The following is a 24569-nucleotide window of genomic DNA, read 5'->3' on the forward strand; positions in this document are numbered from 1 at the left end:
TTAACAAATAACAGTTGATTTTTATCACTAATTGTCTAAATAAAAGGTAACTGATTTCATCAACCAGAACCTTCCAGCATTAATAATTTTTAAGCCATTTTGAAACCAAGGTCTAAAATATAGAGATGCTAATGTCATTGTACTTACTCTTTTCTTAAATAGGTAAGATTAAAAAAAAAAAAAAGAATGGGTTTTTCAGATTATAAAAGTAATTCTCTCATTATAGAAAATGCTGATATAAAAAATTTCTCCCAAAGGGAACCCTCTTGCACTGTTGGTGGGAACGTAAATTGATACAGCCATTACGGAGAACAGTATGGAGGTTCCTTAAAAAACTAAAAATAGAACTACCATATGACCCAGCAGTCGCACTACTGGGCATATACTTTGAGAAAACCATAATTCAAAAAGAGTCGTGTACCACAATGTTCATTGAAGCTCTATTTACAATAACCAGGACATGGAAGCAACCTAAGTGTCCATCGACAGATGAATGGATAAAGCAGATGTGGCATATATATACAGTGGACTATTACTCAGCCATAAAAAGAAACAAAATTGAGTTATTTGTAGTGAGGTGGATGGACCTAGAATCTGTCACAGAGTGAAGTAAGTCAGAAAGAGAAAAATACTGTATGCTAACACATATATATGGAATCTAAAAAAAAAAAAAAAGGTTCTGAAGAACCTAGGGGCAGGACAGGAATAAAGACGCAGATGTAGAGAATGGACTTGACACGGGGAGGGGCAAGGGTAAGCTGGGACGAAGTGAGAGAGTGGCATGGACATGTGTACACTACTAAATGTAAAATATATAGCTAGTGGGAAGCAGCCGCATAGCACAGGGAGATCAGCTCTGTGCTTTGTGACCACCTAGAGGGGTGGGATAAGGAGGGTGGGAGGGAGATGAAAGAGGGAGGAGATACGGGGATATATGTATATGTATAGCTGATTCCCTTTGTTATAAAGCAGAAACTAACACACCATTGTAAAGCAATTATACTCCAATAAAGATGTTAAAAAAACATTCTCCTGATCTCAAAGTCTTACAACAGTAATTACAGATGCCTACGTGATGAAATGGCAGATTTATCTGCCTTCAGATATGTTTTAGTGTGAAAAATAAGACAATCATGTCTTTTTTTTAACCCAAACTGTGTTGTTTGCATTTTAGAGTACTAGTTCTTATAATTCATTGGTAACGAACTAATCAATATCTATGTATAGCAGATTAATTATGAGGCCTGGTATTCCTAAAAAATTTGGAATGTGTATATATTCCTTTAACTTGAAATAAGCATGTATAGCAAACACATCTTTTTTTTTTTAACATCTTTATTGGAGTATAATTGCTTTACAATGGTGTGTTAGTTTCTGCTTTATAACAAAGTGAATTAGCTATACATATACATATATCCCCATATCTTCTCCCTCTTGCATCTCCCTCCCACCCTCCTTATCCCACCCCTCTAGGTGGTCACAAAGCACCGAGCTGATCTCCCTGTGCTATGCGGCTGCTTCCCACTAGCTATATATTTTACATTTAGTAGTGTATACATGTCCATGCCACTCTCTCACTTCGTCCCAGCTTACCCTTCCCCCTCCCTGTGTCCTCAAGTCCATTCTCTAAAAGGTCTGTGTCGTTATTCCTGTCCGACCCCTAGGTTCGTCAGAACCTTTTTTTTTTTTTTTTAGATTCCATATATATGTGTTAGCATACGGTATTTTTTTCTCTTTCTGACTTCTCTCTGTATGACAGACTCTAGGTCCATTCACCTCACTACAAATAACTCACTTTTGTTTCTTTCTATGGCTGAGTAATATTCTATTGTATATGTGTGCCACATCTTCTTTATCCATTCATCTGTCGATGGACACTTAGGTTGCTTCCATGTCCTGGCTATTGTAAATAGAGCTGCAGTGAACATTGTGGTACATCACTCTTTTTGAATTATGGTTTTCTCAGGGTATATGCCCAGTAGTGGGATTGCTGGGTCGTACGGTAGCAAACACATCTTTTAATTCCAAGTTAAAGGGGTGCTTTGGCACATTCAGAAATATAGACTTTTTTTTTTTTTTTTGACACAGATAAACTTATCAAGAAGATTGAAACCAAATGTTAATTAGGGGAAGCTCTTTGAAAGTAAAGTGAACACTTTAAAAAAAATGGACTTATGTAGTGATTTTTCTTTTTTTAACAGTCTGAGTAAGTAAATTGAATTTACGTTAATTATATCGGTTTGGAAGACGTTGAAGCTTTTTTTTTTCTTTTTAAAGAAATACATCCCAGAGGAAGAGTTCCATTTGGTAATTTAATCAGTGCGAGTGAAATTAAGGAACGATGGATGTAGAAAACGAGCAGATACTGAATGTAAACCCTACAGGTAAATAATAATATCTTGAACCTTGACTGTATTGTGAGCAAGTTTCAGGCCATAACAAATTTTATGAAAACTTCTTTACTTTAAAAACCATCTTACTCATGCTATAAGAAAACAGGTCATATTTTTAAAATCAAGTTTGTGATTCTTATTTTTATGAAATTCATCACGTTGTATTTTTCTGCCTGTCCTTTCACATTTCATACGTTTATTCTCCACTATTCATAATAAACTCTGTGGTGTAGAAGGCGAGAAGAATAGTGAACTTGCGCATTACTGTTCTCACATGAGCTAGTTAGTGGTCTCTATAATATAAACTATTATTGGTATCTTTTATATCTTTCCTAACTAATAATTTATATATTACAAATTAACTGTGTATTTTCCCTGATTTTCCATAATGCTTCAGTAGTACATTATTATCATAAAAACGGTTTTGTGGAATAGATGTCCAAAAGCTAAATAACTTCAGATCACTTAAAGTGTATATATAGTTTTCAGAATAATCTTTGTAGAGTTAATTAGGATTTTGAAATAGTCTCCATAGTGAGAACTTTTCATGTTGGTACACTTTAGATAATTCTTTGCTCTATGATTAATATTGAAAAAAAATCTCTGCAATTTAAATATGTTTAACGTATTTCATTTTTTAATACTACAACTTCATGTTTTCAATGACTTTAATTCACTGTTGTGTCCAGTTACATAGTTTTCTTTGATCTGAATGCACACTTTGAAGTTGAACCGTCTTTGCTATTTTGTATTTACGAACCTGATTTAAAGTGTACTAGAAAATTATAGTTGAAAAAAATTACTACAATAATTAATGATTATTTTGGTGCTGCTTTATATACAGTAGCTGTATGAGTACTTGTTTTTTAGGATTATAAATTGGTATCATGTCCCTGCTTCATTGAGGTGAGAATGGTAATAATAATAAAATTTAAGAATATATTTCACAGATAGGTAATTGTTTCTTCTCTGCACTGTCTGGTATAGCCAGTAGTCACATATGGCTGTTGAGCACTTGAAATGTGACTTACCTGAATTGGGATGTATCGTAGGTACAAAATACATACCAGATTTCAAGAGACTTGGTATGAAAGAAAGCGATGAAATCCTCAGTAATTTTTTCTGTTGGTTACATGTTGAATTGATATAATGGATCTATTAGATTAAATAAAATATATTAAGATAAATTTCACTTGTTTCTTTTTAGTTTTTAATATGAATACTGAGAAATTTAAAATTACGTATTTGGCTTGCATTATATTTCTATTAGACGGCACAGCTCTAAGTTTTATACTTCTTGTTTTCTAACTATAACAAGTCCTTGTTCTAATCTTGTTCTTGATGCCTCTGCTGAGTACTTCCTTAAATACTTAAGTACTTGGATGAGCCTAAGACAGACCTTCTTTGCAATAAATGCTTCCTGCAACAAATAGTCCAAGTCAGACAGACTAGTGTACTAATACCAACTTCTACTTTTACCAGCTCTGTTACTTGGGGAAAGTGGGTTATTTTCTTTGACCTTCTGTTCTTCGTGTATAAAGCTGGGATTATAAATACCCTCTTTATAGATTTATTGTTAGGATTAAGTGAGATACCATGCATGTGTGTCATGCCCATAGCACGTATTATGTATGTCACAAATGAAAATGAGCTAATATTGTTAATTATAATTATGTAACTCAGTGGAGCAGTAGTTGAAAATGTGATCGTCTGGCACTGTGGTGTAATATAAGTTGGGTTGGTTATTGAGATGTCAGAGAATTCAGAAAGAGGGAATTAGTACACAGTAGAAAACAATTTTGAAGTCACCAGATTCTGTACTCAGGGTTTTTATCTTTTTAATTTTGGTCTTCTTAAAGTCAGATCAGTAGTGGTTATGGAACCCCAAAACTTAGGTGAGTATGAATAGCAAAATATAAAAGAGCAATTGATACAAACATGGGTTAAAAATTATAAGACCTAATATATAAAATATATCTAGATGTGTCGACTGCTGTAGATACATAAATGTATATTTGAAAGGATATTAAAATAGTTGAAGAGAAGAAACTCAAGTGTAGGAAATACGATTGCTTGAATACTTGAATACTTTAGTACTCTGAGGGACATTTTAAAGCATTCTAAGAGAGGCCTTTATCTTCTGGATTAGTTGTGGCAGCTTACCTTAATTGTAGAATAATGAAAGCAATATGTTAGAGGTAGATGTTTAATGTTTTCTTCAATCATTCACTCTTATATGAAATGCCATCTGATTTGTCTGATCTCTGGTCTTTCCTTCCCTTTCCTCTTATTCTTTTCTCTCTTTATATTCGTTCCCTTGTTGCCTGTTTCCTTAGCTGTCACCACTCTGCAGTACTCTCGCTTTGTATTTTCTATAGTTACAGTCGTCTAAGGTTCAAATGTGGGTTTGAATCCTGGCCACAGTCCTTTTTAGATATATAACTTTTTTATGAAACATCTTCTCTCTGAAAAATGAGGATAAACAGCTTCATTATAGAGCTTTGTGAGGATTATAGACCATGTATGTAAAGTGCTTGGAACCTGATATAGTAGGTAACAGTACTGATGGTAATGATAGAAGAAGTAATACGACTACTATGACTACTGCTACTGTTGTTACTACTAGTCATAGTAGTTTAGTTATGATGATGTCCCAAACTGACCCGCCTAACACTGGCTTCCTTTCCTAGTCTAAAAACTTTTAAAACACTGTTTTATTCTTTATTCTCTTTGAAACCCCTTTATTTTTTCCTTGAAAGTGTCACCTTCTTATTTACCCCAAAGTTATTAACCTTGCCCTTTCCAGTTAGTTTGTGACTGAATACTGCAACATTTTGTTAGCTGGTCTCTCATTTTATAATTTCTCTTTTTTTCTAATATATCCTGTATTCCTCTGACAAACTAATTCCCCCATCATCTACCTATGATATCAAATCTCAGCTCTGACCATTTGAATGTGGGAGTGGTCAGCAGCTATTCTAGTGATTGGGGCAAGATCATGAAGGACCTAACATTGCAATGTCATGAGTTTACACTTTATTTCAACCCAATAGGAATACCTTCAAAGGGTTTTTAGTGGGAGAAATCAGTTTCCGTGCAGTTTGGAGAAAGGTTTGAAGACTGAAGGCAGCAGACTACTTATGAGACTGCCGAAGTAATTTGGCTCTACTTAATGTTTTGTTTTTTGATTACCACAGGGTTTGTTACTAACTTTCATACTTTTAGTCAAGAATTGTAAAGATTTTAACACATCTATGCTTCTTTTTATAGGTTGATTTAAAAAATTTTTAGTTTCTACATATTACCTTTAAAAAAAAACATGTTAAAGCCCATGCATATAGACTTGACACATCCTAATTATTAGGAATATTTAAAAACATTTGAGGGATTCAGCTCTGAGTTGAGTGAGCCATAATGAACAAAACTTGGGCCCGGGGATAACTAATTCAGTAGCTTTGTGACTTAAAAAGTTTTTGGAGTAATGCCGAGTGTCTCCATGTCATTTGATCTCCATTGACATTTGAGTTGATGGTATAAAGGATACTCTGCTAGGTGCTGAGGATACAAAAACTACAGTATAGGCATGGTTTCTCTTTTGAGGCTTATGACTTATTTGGAAAAGCAATGACTGTTATATGAAAAGATATAAAGTGATTTCCATGATGTGGTAAATGAGCAGTGTATGAGTGTTATTGTGGCTAGAATTGTTAGGAAAGTTTTCATGGAGGAAGTAAGACTCCAGCTGTATATCCTAAAGGATTTTGGTAACTGAAAAGAGCAGTGAGGATGACATTCTAAACGGAGGACCTTTGGGAACTCCAAATGTTGCTGTCTTTCAGGGGATAATGTACAAATCTTACACAGTCTGGAAGATTTTCAGAGAATGGTAAGTAGTGTGAGTCAGGTTTGGAGAGATGAATTAGAACTTTGAGATGATGGCTTTCTTTGAAAGCAGTGAAGCATCAGCAGTTTGGCTCAGTAATCGTATATGATCACGTATTTGCTAAATGCCTTTCACGCTCTTTGGATTAGTACTGTTTTCTAAGTGTCCACAATTAATGATGAGATATTTGGCAAGTTATTTAAACAGTCTTAGCCTTAGTTTCCTTATCTGTATAAGTAATGTAGTAAATAGCTCTCAAACTTGTGGATAAATGACAAAGTGCCCAGCCTAGTGCCTGGTAAATAGGCATTCTATAAATATTAGTTTATCTACCTTCCCTAAAGATCCTTAGTCTTTTCTTACTATCTCCAACTGCTTGACTGTCTAAGCTCATAAAGTCTCAAAGGTTTTGTACTGTATTTGGTGTTTATATTAACATAGGTTTTATGATGTAAACACATGAAATAATATGCTTTCAGTAAAATTTTTCATTAACATTCAATCTCTTAGTTCATTTGGCATGATAATGTGAAAAGTACTACTGGTTAGTTGTCATGTATTGGACTGAGCTATATGAAATTGCCAATATGTGACTGTCACCTATAAAAATGATAATTTCATGTGATTCAACTTAGTATAACTTATGACTATAACTGGTATAGCAGTAGATGGTTAAAATACTTACTTAGAATTCTTTTCCTTCATTTTTTTTTTAAGAGCCTGATAATTTAAGTGACTCTCTCTTTTCTGGCGATGAAGAAAATGCTGGGACTGAGGAAATAAAGAATGAGATAAATGGAAATTGGATTTCGGCATCCTCCATTAATGAAGCTAGAATTAATGCCAAGGCGAAAAGGCGGCTACGGAAAAACTCGTCCCGGGACTCTGGCAGAGGCGATTCCGTCAGTGATAACGGAAGTGAAGGCCTTAGAAGTGGAGTAACTGTACCAACCAGTCCAAAGGGAAGGTTGCTAGATAGGCGATCCAGATCTGGGAAAGGAAGGGGACTACCAAAGAAAGGTTAGTATATACCACGTCCAAAGACACAAATGGAAAAAATATTGTCTGATTCTTATACTACAGTTTCCTTGTTCTAAGAATGAGAGAAATTTAAACAATGATAATGTTTTATGGCTTGTGTATGTTTTTACATAGTAATAATCTGAGGACCGTACCACTTTTTCTTTTAAGTTGAACCTTTTTTTCTTGTTTGAGTAGATTAGTTTTCTTGAGCAGTACTTTATCTCATATTTCCAGCAAAATACACAGCAGTGTTCTTCACAGTTATGAATTGTGCATGTATTCTCTAATTCTGCTTGAAAGAAGTAGGGTCAGAAATTCATCATGTCTGTTATCTAATGAATCTAATTAATTATGTCCATTGTTAAGAATACATGATAAATATAATTTGATTGGTAATATCCGGGTCAGAATTTTAATAATTTTGTAGATCTGGTTCTGAGTTATTTTCGGCTCTGTTTGTTTTGGGTACTGGAGTGCAATGGTCTTGTTTCACTGCTGTATCTCCAGTGCCTGGAGTAGTGACTAGCAATCTGGGTACTTAAATATTTGTTGAATGAGGGGCTGTCAGCCTCTGTCTGTAGTAGAATTTTGATGCAATTTGTTGTTGATTTCACCAGCTTCTGAATGGTGGGAGCTTCAAATTATGGCATAGGATACTTGTAAAATGTTTTTGTGCCCTGTCAGGAATTGTTATTCTTGTTGAATGGCTCTGCAACCATTGGCTGAGTCAAAATGAAACCTAGTTATCAGATTCTGTTTTGCTCTGGTGGCAAGAATTATACTCTATGTGTAAAATAAAAACCTCCCCCCCAAAACTGGTGATAACTGTACAAGTTCTTTAAAAATAATGCAATATATTGAGCTTATAAAAACATTTCAATAAGTTTATTTAGTAAAGCAACTTTGAAAGTTGGAATTGTTAAACTTCTCCTGGTGAATTTGTATGTAGAGAAGTAGAAATGATGATTAGTTCTGCTAATGCTTAAATAGCAATTAGTTATTTGTAACATATTTCTAGTTTTGAAGTATTTGTTTCTTTTTATATCTAAAGAGTATTTGACTTTAAAACATTTGATGGTGGTTAGTGTACTTCTTTGTTGAATAATTTCTCCCTTGTGGAGTTTTCTATGCCACATCTTACTGGCTCAACATATTTCTTTTTTGTTGTTGCTGTTCCCAAGATAATGTCATATAGAATTTAGAGCTCCACTGCAGTATCACTTGCCTTGAGGTCACCGCTACAGCTATTTTTCTGATTTTTTTGGTTTGTTTGTTTTTGCTTTTATTTTAAAGCATCTGCCTTTTTAGTTTTAACTTTGTAGGCTATTTCAACTTGCTTTTTTGGAAATAGGTTATAAAATAATATCTAATCATTACTGAAAAGTCAGTGATCTGAATAAAAAGAGGTTTAACATATAATTCTCAACTGGCAAAATCACTAGCATAGAAATTAAAATACAGTTTTTTAACTGCTATTGAATTAACACCTGAACATCTAGAATTATTTCACATTTCAATTAAAATTTATGAACTATGGACATTATGCTCTTTCCTTTCTCAATTCTAAACTTTTTCAGGTGGTGCTGGAGGCAAAGGTGTCTGGGGTACACCTGGACAGGTATATGATGTGGAGGAGGTGGATGTGAAAGATCCTAACTATGATGATGACCAGGTGGGAAGTGTTTTACTTTCTGTAATATATATTTAAAATACTTAAAAACTTTTTGATCTCATGTTTGTAGTATACTCATATATTTGTCAAATCATGTATTCTGTATCTATACGCTATACCATTCATATCATATATATATAATTTTATAATGTGTGATTATAATTTGCGTGAGTATCTGATATGTATATAATATGAGTGTGTATATATGTGTGTACACATATTACACACATTAGTATGTATATCTAAATCATATATATATTTAGTCCTTTCAGACTGTTAGGTTAATTTTGGATTAGAAAACCAAGTTAACTGATAAGTAATGTATGCATAATTTTCACTTGGTTTCTGAATTTAATTAGACATGGAAATATTTCTAAGGGAACATGAGAAATATATTTTAAAACCAGTAGGATTCAAGTACTATAAAATCTTTGCTAAATGTTCTAATTTTAATATATAGTCTTGAAAGACTTGAAAGTATGTTGTTAGACTGAAGCCAGTCACAAGTTGGCATATAAACATTTCAGGGCTTTTTTTGCAGAGAAGGGGGGATAGAAGATTATTGGACATCTTATTCTTTTTGAAATTTCAGTTGAATAGTGCTTTTTCCTTAGAGATTTTTTGGTCACTACAACATTGATTTTTGTTATAAGGGCTTTTTTATTATCATAATACTAATCATGAAGGCTTTGGCTCCTGCTGTTTTGTTTTTTTTTTTAAGTGAAATTTTAATGAAAATACTAGGTGTTATAGGAAGCTTAAAGCTTTTTGGTCACTGAAGTATTGGTTTTGTGGGAGAGAGAAAAAAAATTAACAGAAGATATGGGGGATCAGAAGCAAGTCATATATTTGCTGTAGTTAGTGGTTTTAATCTGTATATTGGTTTATTATATTCAGATTTTATAAAAGAACAGTGACATAGATTCTGTTTTTATATTATATAAGTGATCAAAGCATGTAGCATCTCCTTTTCTTGCCCTGAATAGGTATTACTAACCAGTTAGAGTATAAAATTGTGAAACAATTTCAGTTTATCTGAATATTTTGTTCTTTAATTTATAACTTCTGCCCCTTCCCTTTCCAGGAAAACTGTGTTTATGAAACTGTAGTTTTGCCTTTGGATGAAACGGCATTTGAGAAGACTTTAACACCAATCATACAGGAATATTTTGAGCACGGAGATACTAATGAAGTTGCGGTAGGTTTAAAGTTGCAAGCATAATTTATTTAATATAGGAGAGCAGACACTGTTAAAAGCAAAACATCATATCCAGAATGATCTTGGATCACTGAAAAAGTTTAAGCATTTTCTTATGCGTAAATGAATTTCTAACTAAGAAATGGCCTAAAATTTTATTTAGACCACTTCTTACCTATTTGGGATCTGATGAGGGCTGTGTGCCATTTTCTTCTCTGAAAAATGGCACAACACAATATTTTAATAATTTTTATAATTATAGCATTTTTATAATTGATAGTTTATAAAATATAATTTTAACAATTTCAAGGCATTTATGTACCTTCTAAAATGTCCTTAGGGATCTCATTAAAAATGCCTCAGTTCCATTTTTTTGACATTCATTTCAATGCTTAGGACTAGAATAAAGTTTATCTTTGTACTCTGTCCAGAAAAGAACACAGATACAAACGTTTGGAAGAGAATGCATACAGAAATCAAGAGAACAAATGTGTGGTGTTTTTTTTTTTTTTTTTTAATTTATTTTATTTATTTATTTATTTAATTTTTGGCTGCTTTGGGTCTTGGTTGCTGTGCGCGGGCTTTCTCTAGTTGTGGTGAGTGGGGGCTGCTCTTTGTTGTGGTGCGTGGGCTTCTCATTGTGGTGGCTTCTCTTGTTGTGGAGCACAGGCTCAAGGCACGTGGGCTTCAGTAGTTGTGGCACGCGGGCTTCAGTAGTTGTGACTCGCGGGCTCTAGAGCACAGGCTCAGTAGTTGTGGCGCATGGGCTTAGTTGCTCTGCGGCATGTGGGATCTTCCCGGACCAGGGCTCGAACCCATGTCCCCTGCATTGGCAGGTGGATTCTTAACCACTGCACCACCAGGGAAGCCCCACAAATGTGTTTTTGAAGCATAATTTGTATGGGAACATGTATTGTGTTACGAATTGTTTGTAAAGTAAATCTAAAAGGGTAGAATAAAATTATTGGTCTAGTTCAGTAGTTTAGTATTACTGACTTAAAGTAATAAAATTGCATCTCCATAGAAGACTTTTATAATTTAGATTATTTTAATTCAGACTGGGTTTTCTTGGTTTGTCTGATAATACGAGGTTTGATAGCTTTGAGTTTTTGTAGGAATAAAACCAAGTATTTGTTCAGCTTACCTAACTGGTGTCCTTGTTAGTAGTCATTACTCTAAGTAACTGAGTTACAAGTTAGTCTCTATGGTCATACTGCCTGTATTCCACTTCCAACCTAGGCACTCCTCTGGGTGCCCTCAGCAAATACTTAATTTTTCTGTGCTTTGGGTGTGGTGAGTATGATGATAATACCTCCCTCAAAGAGTATAAACTAAGGTGGCTGTTATAATTCCTGATATACTGTAAGTGGTCAGTAAGTATTAGCTGCTGCTATTATATTTTTTAAGAGAAAATTTTACTTTATCCCGGCATTTAAAACAATAATCCCACTTAAAAACAGTGGTTTAAGATCTCATTTTAAACTTTATATGAAAGTACAAATATTTGGGTGAAGAGAGTATAAACAGTTTATGATAATGTAAAATGAATTTCCCTACAAATGCTCATAAAACAATATTTCTAGAAGTAATAGAGTATAAGGCAGAGAGTTAGTTAACTCCTAACACCAAACTTAGCAATACTATGTAGTTTAATAAACTATTTTAGGTGTAATTCACATTCTTGAGTTTAGTGATGTTCAGACAGTTGAAGCTTGACTTAAAGTGGATCAGTATTTAATTTATATGTAGAAAAAGATGTATTTATCTTATCCCCAAATTTTGAGTGCTTCTCTGATTTTTTCCAGTCAAGGAGAGGGAAGGATATATGGGTAATATCTTGATTTTTTTCAAAAATAAAATAAAATAAAATTGAACTATAGGCAGTGACATACTTTTTTTTTTTTTTTTTGAATAGGAAATGCTAAGAGATTTAAATCTTGGTGAAATGAAAAGTGGAGTACCAGTGTTGGCAGTGTCATTGGCGTTGGAGGGAAAAGCTAGTCATAGAGAAATGACATCTAAGCTTCTTTCTGACCTTTGTGGGACAGTAATGAGCACAAATGATGTAGAAAAATCATTTGATAAATTGTTGAAAGATCTACCTGAATTAGCATTGGATACTCCTAGAGCACCACAGGTTTGTATGATTCTTCCTCTTGTTCATTCTCTCTGTCTACTTCACTTGCAAGTATAGAACTAATACATACTCCTAGGAAATTTTATTAGATGAAAGAAGAAAAACTGGCCCATATTCCCTGTCACACAAAGATAGCCCTCTAATGTTTTCGTGTATTTTTCCCTAGCTGTTTCTACCCCCACAACATAGTTTTCATCACACTGTAATTTTATATCTTACTTTTCCCCCCATGCTCTGTATAGTTTTTAGGTCATGTTTTTTTGCTGTCTGTATATTCTCTATTACATGTAGTTAAGCTGTTTCATGAGCTAGGATTTTTAAAAAATGTAGATTGTTATAATTGAGGATTGAGTTTGCTTCACTAATGTTTATTATAAAAATAATGATAAATAAGATTGTTCCCTTTTGTAGCTTTCGTGGGGAAATAATTAGAAAATTCATGACTTATATATGCTTTTGTTTAGATTCTGTTCAAAGCCTTTTACTTTTATTAGATTTAATACATGCTGACACTATAATATGACTTTCTGGTTTGAAATTGAAAATGTGTGAAATCGTTGCTATTTACCTGAACAAAGTTTTAAAGCAAGGTAGGAGCACTTTACTTAAACATTAATTTAGGAATAGACTATAGGTAGGTTAACATAAATGCTGTTTCTGTTATACTTTCCTGTGACAGACAGTAAGTAGTCTGTGTCAGTATTGAGCTGTGATTCAAACATGAATTTTTTTTCTTTTTATACCAATACCCATACTTTAAAAAAAAAACTGTACATAATAGTCATTATAGAAGTTTTGAAGAATAAAGAAAAGCCAAAAGGAAGAAAGGCCAGCAAAAATAACCACTGTTAACTGTTAACATTTTGGTGTTTAAATCTTCCATTCTACTTTTTGTGGGTATATATCAGTATACGGTTTTTACATATCCTTACGTTTTTTGTTTTAATAAAAAGTGGAATCATACTGTATATGCTACTTGGTAAACTTGATTTTTCTTACACCATAAAATGTGGTAAACATATTTGGCCACACGGTGTACCGTCTTACATACATACCATTCAGCCACACAATTACTGTTAGACACTAAGTTGTTTCCAGTTTTTTTAAGAAATAATGCTATGAACATATTTTCAGATAAATATTTCTGCACAACTTTTCCCCCTCAGATAAATTCCTTTAATCAAACAGGTTTGAGAGACCATAGTCCAGTTTTTTTTCTTTCCAGAAGAGATGTTTCTCTTGACTATTAAGTCATTGACTTAGCAAGTATTTTTGATTATATGCTATGTTTCAAGCAGTGTGCAACGTGTTGGGGATTCAGTAGTGAGCAAAACAGATGTTTTATGCCCCCATGGCTTTTAACTTGAAGGTTAAGATGTGGGAGTGTATGCCGGGCATAAACAGTAGGTGCTAAATAGGTGTTTTTTGAATACTCCAACATGTCTTAGGTATTGACTGTGTAGTTCAACCAGTCTTCATCATTTATGTTTTTAGAAATTGTGTCCTATAAAGCTTTATTTTAGATTTTTTTATATAGCTCTTTTTTTCTTTTTCTTATTATAGTTGGTGGGCCAGTTTATTGCTAGAGCTGTTGGAGATGGAATTTTATGTAATACCTATATTGATAGTTACAAAGGAACTGTAGATTGTGTACAGGCTAGGTAAGTAAATTAATTTTCCTACTTAGACTTTCAAAATAGGGGAAAGTTCTACAGGATTCTTTTGAAATGACACTTGAATTAATCAGACTTTGTGGACACCTATTTGTCATTTTTGTGTACTCTTTACCGTTAAAACAAAATTGAGAGATTCTTGACATGATATAACAGAAAGAAGACAGTACTATACTGCAGAAGTTCTGGGTTTTAGCTAAACTGTTAGCTACCTTTATGTCGAGCCACTTTTCTCTCGGCCTCAGTTTCCTTATTTATAAAATGAAAGGATGGGACTTGGAATGTTTTTTAAGGTCCCTTTAGGTTTTAATATTCTGTAATAATTTAATATTCTAATAAGATGGACAGTATTAACAAAGGAGCCTTATTTTCAATTTTATATTTATTTGCTATAGAAATCTTAGGAAATAATGTTTTTCACTTTTGTTCTTTGGTATATTTATAAGCTAAATGTGATATTTGGGAGTTATGCTCTATGATTTTTCATAACTTCCTGGAAACTTAGACTTGGACTTAGCCATGTCTTAGGTTTTCACAGGTATAGATATTAATTTTCTAGGACTACTTCAGGTCAGAGTGGAATGATTGCGCTGGTGGAAAGGCATGGATCTATGTAAAAGTTAGTTTTAGGTGAAATGTTCCTTCTCAGGCTAGATCAGTAATTTTGAAATAACGTTATTAGACTTTTGTTGACCGAGAAATGGAAATGAGTGAGAGAATATTAATATGAGAAGCAACTTTTTTTGTTCCCAACGTTTTATCTTGAAAAATAGTTTTTTAAGAGACTTCTGAACTTTAGGTTGCTTTTATGTTATATGAAAACTTTTAGTGTATATGGGTTTTTTCCCCCAACTTCATCCATAATTTGGTCAATCTCAAGCATGTCCATATGTCAAAATTAACTTTTTTTTTTTTTTTTTGTAGAGCTGCTCTGGACAAGGCTACCGTGCTTCTGAGTATGTCTAAAGGTGGAAAGCGCAAGGACAGTGTTTGGGGCTCTGGAGGTGGGCAGCAGTCTCTTAACCACCTTGTTAAAGAGGTAACTACTGGGCATTGTCTTTAGCTTAATTTATATGTATTCTTTAGGGAAACAAACTCTGCCCTCTAGCTGGTATTTTTGTGGACAAGAATTAATTTCAGTTTTATAGCTGCAAATGGAAAATGGAATAATCCTTATATATTTGGCTTTATGCCCTTTTGCTGTAAATTATACAATAATTATATAGTCATTATTAAATTTTTATGGTTTCTCTGACTTAAAAATAAGACTGTGTTAAGTTAAAGGGGCTTTCATGAAGTTAAAGGGGATTTTGTGAAGAAGGCTGTGTAGGAACCTAAAAGGAATACCTAAAGTCTTTTTCTTGGAATTTAAAATTTTTCAGACTGTTGAAATAAGAGTTTCTGTTTTGTAGTTATTCAATAAATGTCCATTTTATAAGAGCAGTTTGAAACTGGATGGTCTCAGATGGTAAGTTATGCATTATGAACACTAGAGTAGATCGGAGTGGTAGATTTTTGTAGGGAAGTTCACTACCTGTATGCATTCTTTAAAAGAAAAAGTAATTGGTTTTTGCATTAATACCAGATTTATTCTCTATGGATTTTTTCTTCTGGCAGCAAAGTGATATTCTATAATAAGAAACCAGAAAAAGTAGTTAATCCTATTTGAAGATTTTTAAGAAAATTAGAAGATTTATATAGTACATGTGCTTCTGATTTTTGAGTATAATCTTTCATGTGACTATAGTTTTGATATTTAATAAATATTTTAATGATATGTATACCAAGTTTGAGTGTTAAGGAGCTCAAAATATTGTTAGAGCTTTGACCAGTTTTGTTTTTATATATGTTAAGGTAGATGAGTTGGTGTTTGTAATGTCATGATTGCAATATCTGTTTTTAAAAAATTTAAAAGTTATTACAAAAATTGAGGTATAAAAACAGTGGAAATACCAGAGCAGTTCAGCAAGAAAATGAAATAGAAGGCATCTAAGTTGGAATAGAAGAGTAAAACTATCTCTGTTCCCAGATGACATGATCTGTGTACAGAAAATCCAAGTGAATTCTCAAAAAAACAAAAACACCAAACTATTATAAACGAATTCAGCACAGTTGCAGGATACAAGATCAGTGTACAGAATTTAATTCTAGGTCTTCTGTACACTAGCAATGCAATGAATGGTCTGAAATGAAATTAAGAAACAATTGCATTTGTAATAGCATAAAAATTAAAATACAAAGGAATAAATTTAACAAAAGAAGTGCAAGTCTTGTGCACCAAGAACTGCAAAACACTGTTGAAAGAAATTAAATAAGGCCTAAATAAGTAGAAAGATATCCCATGTTTATGGACTGAAAGACTTAGTATTGTTAGGATGATAATGCTTCTCAAAATTAATATTTTGAGAAACTGCCAAACTGTTTTATGGTATGTGAATTATCACAACAAAAAAAAATGGTCATGATGAAAATTGAAATAAAACTACCAATATGTGAGTTTGAGGTTGACATTATTTGGATGTTCATTTATTTTACATGGAAGGATGAGTTGGACAGAGAGGACTTTTAGAAATACATACATGTATTTATAATATCGTTCTCAACAATGCATGGAACCCAGTGGGAAACATTTAAATACTTTAAGTTAATAACAAAGTTAAAAAACTAAGTGATGTAATTTAAATAATAAATATATTAGTTTATAATTATAAAGTGAAAATACTTTATTCAAGTAACATGCTTTAAATATTTATTTTCCTAAAGCATGATAATAGGAATTATTCATCAAGATGTATTCTGTTGATCAAATTTTACTATACTTTTAATGGAAATACATTTTAGAAGTTGGAAGGAGAACATACTTAAATGAGATTTCAGTCAGCCAATATTCATTGAGTGTCTACTAGGTGCAAAGATGATTTTAACAGGCGATGTATAGGGGAGAACATTCCTCGTTGAAGTTCTTGTGCTGAAAAGCTTTTCCTCTTTTTCTCTGGAGCCATAGATGTTCTTGTGCAACTTTCAACAAGGAGAGTCAAGACTTGCCTCCTTAGCTATAACTGGAAGCTGAATTACTGACGAACGTTTTAAATAATGGGCCTCAAATCTTCAATTGTAGAGAAGAGAGAAAACTGCTTTGGAAGTCTTTGCCCTGTCTAGTAAAGCCCTATTAGCTCTCATTTTTTGGCTCCCACTTAATGTCATGCTGATGGAAATGGGTTTGCGCCACTTTAAAAATTCATTTTGAGACTTTCAGTTAGTGCCCTCTAGTGGTATTTAAGGTCCCTTGTTTTACAGGGAGCATTGAAGCATTATGGTCACAACTGAGGCCAAACACATCTTAAGTCTACTCATCGATCGTGATGGATTATTGAAACACACCGAAACACTGCATTCCCTTCATGACTATGAACCATTTAAAATTTGGGGATTTGCTTTTTAATTATTAAAAAATTCTGTTATGATAGTGTCATGTCAAGACTATTCTTAAACAACTGTTTGTGACCTATTTATCATGTACTATATTAAGATGAGGGTAAATAAATCCTTAGGCAAAACAGAATTTTTTAAAAATCAAGAATTCTAACACATCTCAATCTTTAAATCTAATAGATTGATATGCTGCTGAAAGAGTATTTACTCTCTGGAGACATATCTGAAGCTGAACATTGCCTTAAGGAACTGGAAGTACCTCATTTTCACCATGAGCTTGTATATGAAGTAAGATTACTTTGACATTCCAAAAAGAATTATTAGCTGTTCCTTTTTGCACCACAGTGACTTAATGCTTCTTTAATAACATACATTTTTGTTTTCTTTGAAAAATTTTAATGTTAAGGGGGAGAGGGTTTTACAATTTTTTTTTAATCAAGGTATAATTTAGAGTAAAATACACTCTTTAGCTGTGCAGTTCAATGAATTTTTGACAAATGTATCAAGTCACATAACCACTATCTCAGAATATAGAACGTTTCCATCACTTCCAGAAGTTTGGGGCTAACCTGTTCCCCTACCACTGTCATCTCCTGGTAACCACTGATATAATGTTTGTCCCTATAGTTATGCCTTTCCCAGACTATCATCATATAAATGGAATCATACTGTGTGTCTGACCTTCTTCAGGTAGCATAATGCTTTTAAGATATGTCCATGTCATTTTATGTAACAGTAAATTCACTTTTTAGTGCTGGGTGATATTCCATTGAATAGACCTACCATATTGTTTCCAGTTTGAGTGATTATTAAAAAAAGCAGTCATAAATATTCACTCACAGGTTTTGTGTGGACATATCTTTTCATTTTTCTTGGGTAAATACCTAGGTGTTGAATTTCTGGATCATACAGTAAGAGTATTTTTAACTTCATAAAAACATTCATATTCATGATACGTACTTTCCAGATTTTTCCTTTATTTCATAATATCTTTATTAAAATAATGTTTTCATTCCAGAATATGCCCCCTCAACATATTGTATTAGGTATTTGGCAATATGTTAACAAAAATGCATTGGCTTTAATTTCTATATAGCATCTGTCATTTTATCTCAGATAATGATAATGCCAGGAGGTTTGAGTTAAATGAAAAGTACTTAGATAATGTTTAGCATTTCTAGATTTAAATCTTAGCCTTGCACTTCTCATCTGTGTGCTTTTGAGTGATTCATTTTAACTTTTAAAGTATTAGTTTCCTCATCTTTTATTTATTATTGATTTTTTCCACACACACACACACACACACACACACACACACACACACACACACACTGTATTTTATTTTTGCAAGAGATAAATAAACTGACGCCAAGCATTGTAAATGGATGACCACAACAAAAGCAACAATGATTGCAATTACCAAACACACTAATACTATGTCATAATACTGACGTTCAGTCCAGTAATCCTCCACTGTAACAGCTCCTTTACTTTGCAATGATAATTGATTTGTATATTTTTTGCTTCCGAATCCTTGTGGGATTTTTTTTTTTATTCAAACAGAAAGTCACAAAAATTATAATTATAATCATCCTCATCTATACATATATATACATATATATACATATTAGAGATGAGATCTGATAGATTTTAGGAGCAGTTTCTTATATGAAAATGAGCAATAATTCAATCATTTATTCAATTTTTAGGCCATTGTAATGGTTTTAGAGTCAACTGGAGAAAGTACATTTAAGATGATTTTGGACTTATTAAAATCTCTTTGGAAATCTTCTACCATTACTCTAGACCAAATGAAAAGAGTAAGTATAACATTATTTTGAACAATTTTTAGGCTTACATCTTAAATACATATGATTGAATACAGATTACGAATTGTTAATGAAATTTTCTTTTAGGCTTGTGTAGTAATATTATGCCTATATGTATGTGTATATATATATATATATTTTTTAATGGTACTGTTTATGTTTGAACCCTTTATAGCCACTTCCTGGAAAGTAATAAATACTCCAGTATTTTTGAACCTGTATTTTGAAAAATGTGATGTGTGTGTGTTCTTCCTCAAGAGTTCTAAGATACGATAATTTCTTTTTTATATCTAGAGAGAAACATGAATTTCTAACAGATTTATAAAGTACTTAATTTATTCCTATTTAAAATTGTATGCATTATTATTAAATATTGGTGAGGTTCTTACTTGCCTTTTATTTTTTAAAAATGTAGTGAATGTATTATAGAGAAGTAGATGGGGAAGAAATGTGTCCAACGTCTAATGTCTACCTGAAGCTCTTTTGAGAGAACAGTTTTAAAGAAAATATTCTGTAAAAAATATACTTACTCTTCGTACTTTTCAAGGTTCGGCTCTGACTGCAGTCTAATTATATGAACATTTGGCCTTAAATATAGATTGATAATAGTGATGGGTTGTATGGCATTATGTATTTTATATGGGCTAACAACTCTGTAATTCCATTGTTTTAGGGTTATGAGAGAATTTACAATGAAATTCCAGACATTAATCTGGATGTCCCACATTCATACTCTGTGCTTGAGCGATTTGTAGAAGAATGTTTTCAGGCTGGAATAATTTCCAGACAACTCAGAGATCTTTGTCCCTCAAGGTACTTTGTTTATTACTTTCTCAACATGAAATTACTGGCTGAGGTGCTTGGGAGGGCTAAGCTAATTTTCTGTCATTCCAGCTGTGTCTGAAAAATAATAATATCTTCCCTGAAGTCACTCATCAGTGAAAATCATCTGAATTTATGGAGAAACAAGGGTGAAGCTTATTTTGTTCTCTTGTAAATTTGTATAGGACTGCCTCATGAAGCCACAGTTCATTGGAAGGAAAATAATTTTGTGGAGCAGTTCTGTGTACCAGGCTCTGTTCTAAGTGGTTTAAATATTATTTCAGAATAGATATCACCAGTAAGATGAAAAAACTGAGGCTTATGGCAGTGTAATGTACCTTTTCTAAGGTCACGGTAGAAGCCAAGGATGAATTCAGACTTTTTCTGGCTTTTAAGATCTAGGTTCATTCCTGTATTTCATGTGGGTTCCTTTTGCTCCCTCATAGAATGGAGAATTGGGACTGATTGGATTTTACTTCTCTAGAAAGTGTGTGTGTGATTCTTTTGGAGGTATTATATATGTGCTGCTAGGTTCAAACTCTTTAGGAGTTGATGAATTTTTTTTGTTATTAAAGCTTATAATGAAGTTTGTATTGTAATAGATATAAAAGTTTAGCAACAGCTAACCTTGTCTGGGTCTGTTTTATATTTTAAGTTTTTGTAATTTTTATCTGAAGAAGTTTCAGTCTTTATGTATTTTTATGTAAGTGACGGTGAGAATTAAATCTCAAAAAATACTTACCGATAGTGTCCTTTGCTCTACAAAGTTTAGAAGCCATTAAGAGAGAAGAAAAAGATAATGGTGGAATATACATTTTTTTTTTAATAAATCTTTTTTTTTTTTTAAAGTTATACAATTTTTATTTATTTATTTATTTATTTATGGCTGTGTTGGGTCTTCGTTTCTGTGCGAGGGCTTTCTCTAGTTGTGGCAGGTGGGGGCCACTCTTCATCGCGGTGCACGGGCCTTTCACCATTGCGGCCTCTCTTGTTGCGGAGCACAGGCTCCAGACGCGCAGGCTAAGTAATTGTGGCTCACGGGCCTAGTTGCTCCGCGGCATGTGGGATCTTCCCAGACCAGGGCTCGAACCCGTGTCCCCTGCGTTGGCAGGCAGACTCTCAACCACTGCGCCACCAGGGAAGCCCATGGAATATACATTTTAATGGCTTTGATAAGAATGTTTGAAAATGTAGATCTCTACTTTGGTGATAGCATCATTGATGTACTGATGTGCCAAGTGGTATATACATCAGTAACAACTGTCAGCTTTGGCAGGACTTTCTGCTACGTGCTGCTTCATTTCCAACCTTGATCTCCTAACATTATAGTGTGAAGCCTTTATGTTCAGGAAAATATAGCTGGTTTACATTTAGACTTAGTATGAAAAGGGGTTAACACTTTGGCACTGGCTCATTTAAAAAGTTTTTCAGCCTCTATTCAAAAGTCTTAACTAGTTATATCTATTGTGGCTTTACTTTCAAGGATCATTTGAAGAGATGTCTAAACTTTCTGTGTATTCCATAGAACTTTCATTTTTTATCTCTATCGTTTTGCTTATTTGGATGGAGTGCACATTTGTATGTGACCTTGAATGCCTGTTTGTATTGGTCTAGGGTCAGAGAATAATAAGGGCTAATCCTGCTCAAGCTCTGTTTAGCACTTACTGCTTGAGGCTGCTGTTCAACTATTCCTCTTGGGCTGCTGTCACTACATGTAGCTAGTGTGTGGTTACATTATAGAGGAAGGTCTCTTGAGTTTGAAATAGCAGAAATCTCAAAATGGGGCATATGTGGGACTTCCCTGAGGTCCAGTGGTAAAGAATCTGCCTTACAATGCAGGGGATGTGGGTTCAGTCCCTGGTCGGGGAACTAAGATCCCACATGCTGCGGGGCAACTAAGCCTGCACACCACAACTACTGAACTCGGCGTGCCTCAACGAGAGCCTGCGTGCCGCAAGCTACGGAGCCACGTGCTGTGGAGCCTGCGCGCCGTGACTACAGAGCCCATGCACCCTGGAGCCCGCGCACCACGGCTACAGAGCCAATGTGCCCCGGAGCCCACGAGTCGCAACTAGAGAGAGTAAACCCGCATGCCACAATTAGAGAGAAGCCTGCGTGCCGCAACTAGAGAGAAGTCCACATGCCGCGACGAAGACCCAGCACAGCCAAAAAAAAAATAAAGAACATAAATAAATAAAATATTTTTTTAAAAGGGGCATATACTGGAATTAATTGGACTTTGTTTTTCCACATTCAGGTTATGGCTTTTCTATATCTGAGAAAAAAATTAAAAAACATTTTTAAACATAGATATTTTGATAGGTTCTGTAGCTCTAGTTTGCATAATTCCCAATCATGTTGGTGTTTCCTATTTGGTTCAGTGTTTAGCTTTCAAATAATATTAATGACATAGTAGAAATAAATACAGGCATACCTCATTTCATTGTGCTTTGCAGATGCTGTGTTTTTTACAAATTGAAGGTTTGTGGCAACCCAGCATTGACAAGTCTATTGGTGCCATTTCCCTAACCAGCATTTGCTCACTTTGTCTGTGTTACATTTTGGTAGTTCTCAGTATTTCTAACCCTCCACCAGCAAAAAGATTAATGACCTGTTAAAGGCTTGGATGATAATTAGCATTTTTCAGCAATAAAGTATTTTTTAATTTTGATATGTACATTGGGTTTTTAGACATAACGCTTATTGCACACTTAATAGGCCACAGTATTGTGTAAACATAATTTTAGGGCTTCCCTGGTGGCGCAGTGGTTGAGAATCTGCCTGCCAATGCAGGGGACGCGGGTTCGAGCCCTGGTCTGGGAAGATCCCACGTGCCGCGGAGCGACTCGGCCCGTGAGCCACAATTGCTGAGCCTGCGCGTCTGGAGCCTGTGCTCCGCAACAAGAGAGGCCGCGATATTGAGAGGCCTGCGCACCGCGATGAAGAGTGGCCCCCGCTTGCCGCAACTGGAGAAAGCCCTCGCACAGAAAACGAAGACCCAACAAAGCCATACATACATACATACATACATAAATAAAAAGAATGTAAGCAGACAAGAATAGCATTAAAAATAATAATAATAAAAAAAAAAATTAAAAACAAACAAACAAAAAAAACACATAATTTTATATTCAGGAAACCAAAAAATTCATGTGATTGCTTTAATGTGATATCACTTTATTGTGGTGATCTGGAACGGAACCCGCAATAATTTTGAGGCGTGTTTGTATTAAATTTCCAAATAGCATAATAATGTTTGCCTTATTTATATTATAACTTCTTTTTTACATGACTTCATTTGGACAGTGAACTTATTTCAATCATCAAGCTTTTATTTAACTAAAAACTGCTCAGATTAAGCAGGTCATTTGATATGTTCTAGGATATGTATCAGGGAAAGTCTTTTCAAAAGACTTAGAGGCATGCTGACTTTTAAAAATTTAAATGACAATACACCCCTTAAAAATTTAATGAATAACCAAAAAAGATGAAGTTTTAAATTCTTTTAGTTGACTGTAGTCAGAATTTGTTTTCATGTTTGTGTTTTTTTTTTTTTTTAACATCTTTATTGGAGTATAATTGCTTTACAATGGTGTGTTAGTTTCTGCTTTATAACAAAGTGAATCAGTTATACATATTATTATATCCCCATATCTCTTCCCTCTTGTGTCTCCCTCCCTCCCACCCTCCCTATCCCACCCCTCTAGGTGGTCACAAAGCACCGAGCTGATTTCCCTGTGCTATTTGGCTGCTTCCCACTAGCTGTTAGTTTTACATTTGGTAGTGTATATATGTCCATGCCACTCTCTCACTTTGTCCCAGCTTACCCTTCCCCCTCCCCATGTCCTCAAGTCCATTCTCAAGTAGGTCTGCATCTTTATTCCCATCTTGCCCCTAGGTTCTTCATGACCTTTTTTTTTAGATACCATATATATGTGTTAGCATACAGTATTTGTTTTTCTCTTTCTGACTGACTTCACTCTGTATGGCAGACTCTAGGTCCATCCACCTCACTAAAATAACTCAATTTCGTTTCTTTTTATGGCTGAGTAATACTGCATTGTATATATGTGCCACATCATCTTTATCCATTCATCTGTTGATGGACACTTGGGTTGCTTCCATGTCCTCGCTATTGTAAATAGAGCTGCCATGAACATTGTGGTACATGACTCTTTTTGAATTATGGTTTTCTCAGGGTATATGCCCAGTGGTGGGATTGCTGGGTTATATGGTAGTTTTATTTTTAGTTTTTTAAGGAACCTCCATACTGTTCTCCATAGTGGCTGTATCAATTTACATTCCCACCAATAGTGCAAGAGGGTTCCCTTTTCTCCACACCCTCTCCAGCATTTATTATTTGTAGATTTTTTTTGATGGCCATTCTGTCCGGTGTGAGATGATATCTCATTGTAGTTTTGATTTGCATTTCTCTAATGATTAATGAAGTTGAGCATTCTTTCATGTGTTTGTTGACAATCTGTATATCTTCTTTGGAGAAATGTCT

At 34.0% G+C, this 24569-nt stretch overlaps 1 protein-coding gene across 1 annotated transcript in view; it reads left to right on the forward strand.

Moving 5' to 3' along the window:
- The window catches only part of PDCD4 (programmed cell death 4), a 29294-nt gene that overhangs the window by 3119 nt on the left and 1606 nt on the right, over positions 1-24569 (forward strand). Inside the window, exons 2-11 of the mRNA XM_082408406.1 lie at positions 2278-2384; positions 6994-7296; positions 8877-8971; positions 10056-10169; positions 12085-12306; positions 13870-13967; positions 14904-15018; positions 17592-17699; positions 19121-19231; positions 19914-20053. Of these exons, the coding sequence (XP_082264532.1) occupies positions 2342-2384; positions 6994-7296; positions 8877-8971; positions 10056-10169; positions 12085-12306; positions 13870-13967; positions 14904-15018; positions 17592-17699; positions 19121-19231; positions 19914-20053 (1349 nt within the window). The 5' untranslated portion in view covers positions 2278-2341. The remainder of the gene's footprint in view (positions 1-2277; positions 2385-6993; positions 7297-8876; positions 8972-10055; positions 10170-12084; positions 12307-13869; positions 13968-14903; positions 15019-17591; positions 17700-19120; positions 19232-19913; positions 20054-24569) is intronic.

Source organism: Balaenoptera borealis (genome assembly GCF_965194805.1).
Source record: "Balaenoptera borealis genome assembly, chromosome: 10".
Classification (NCBI taxonomy): Eukaryota; Metazoa; Chordata; class Mammalia; order Artiodactyla; family Balaenopteridae; genus Balaenoptera; species Balaenoptera borealis.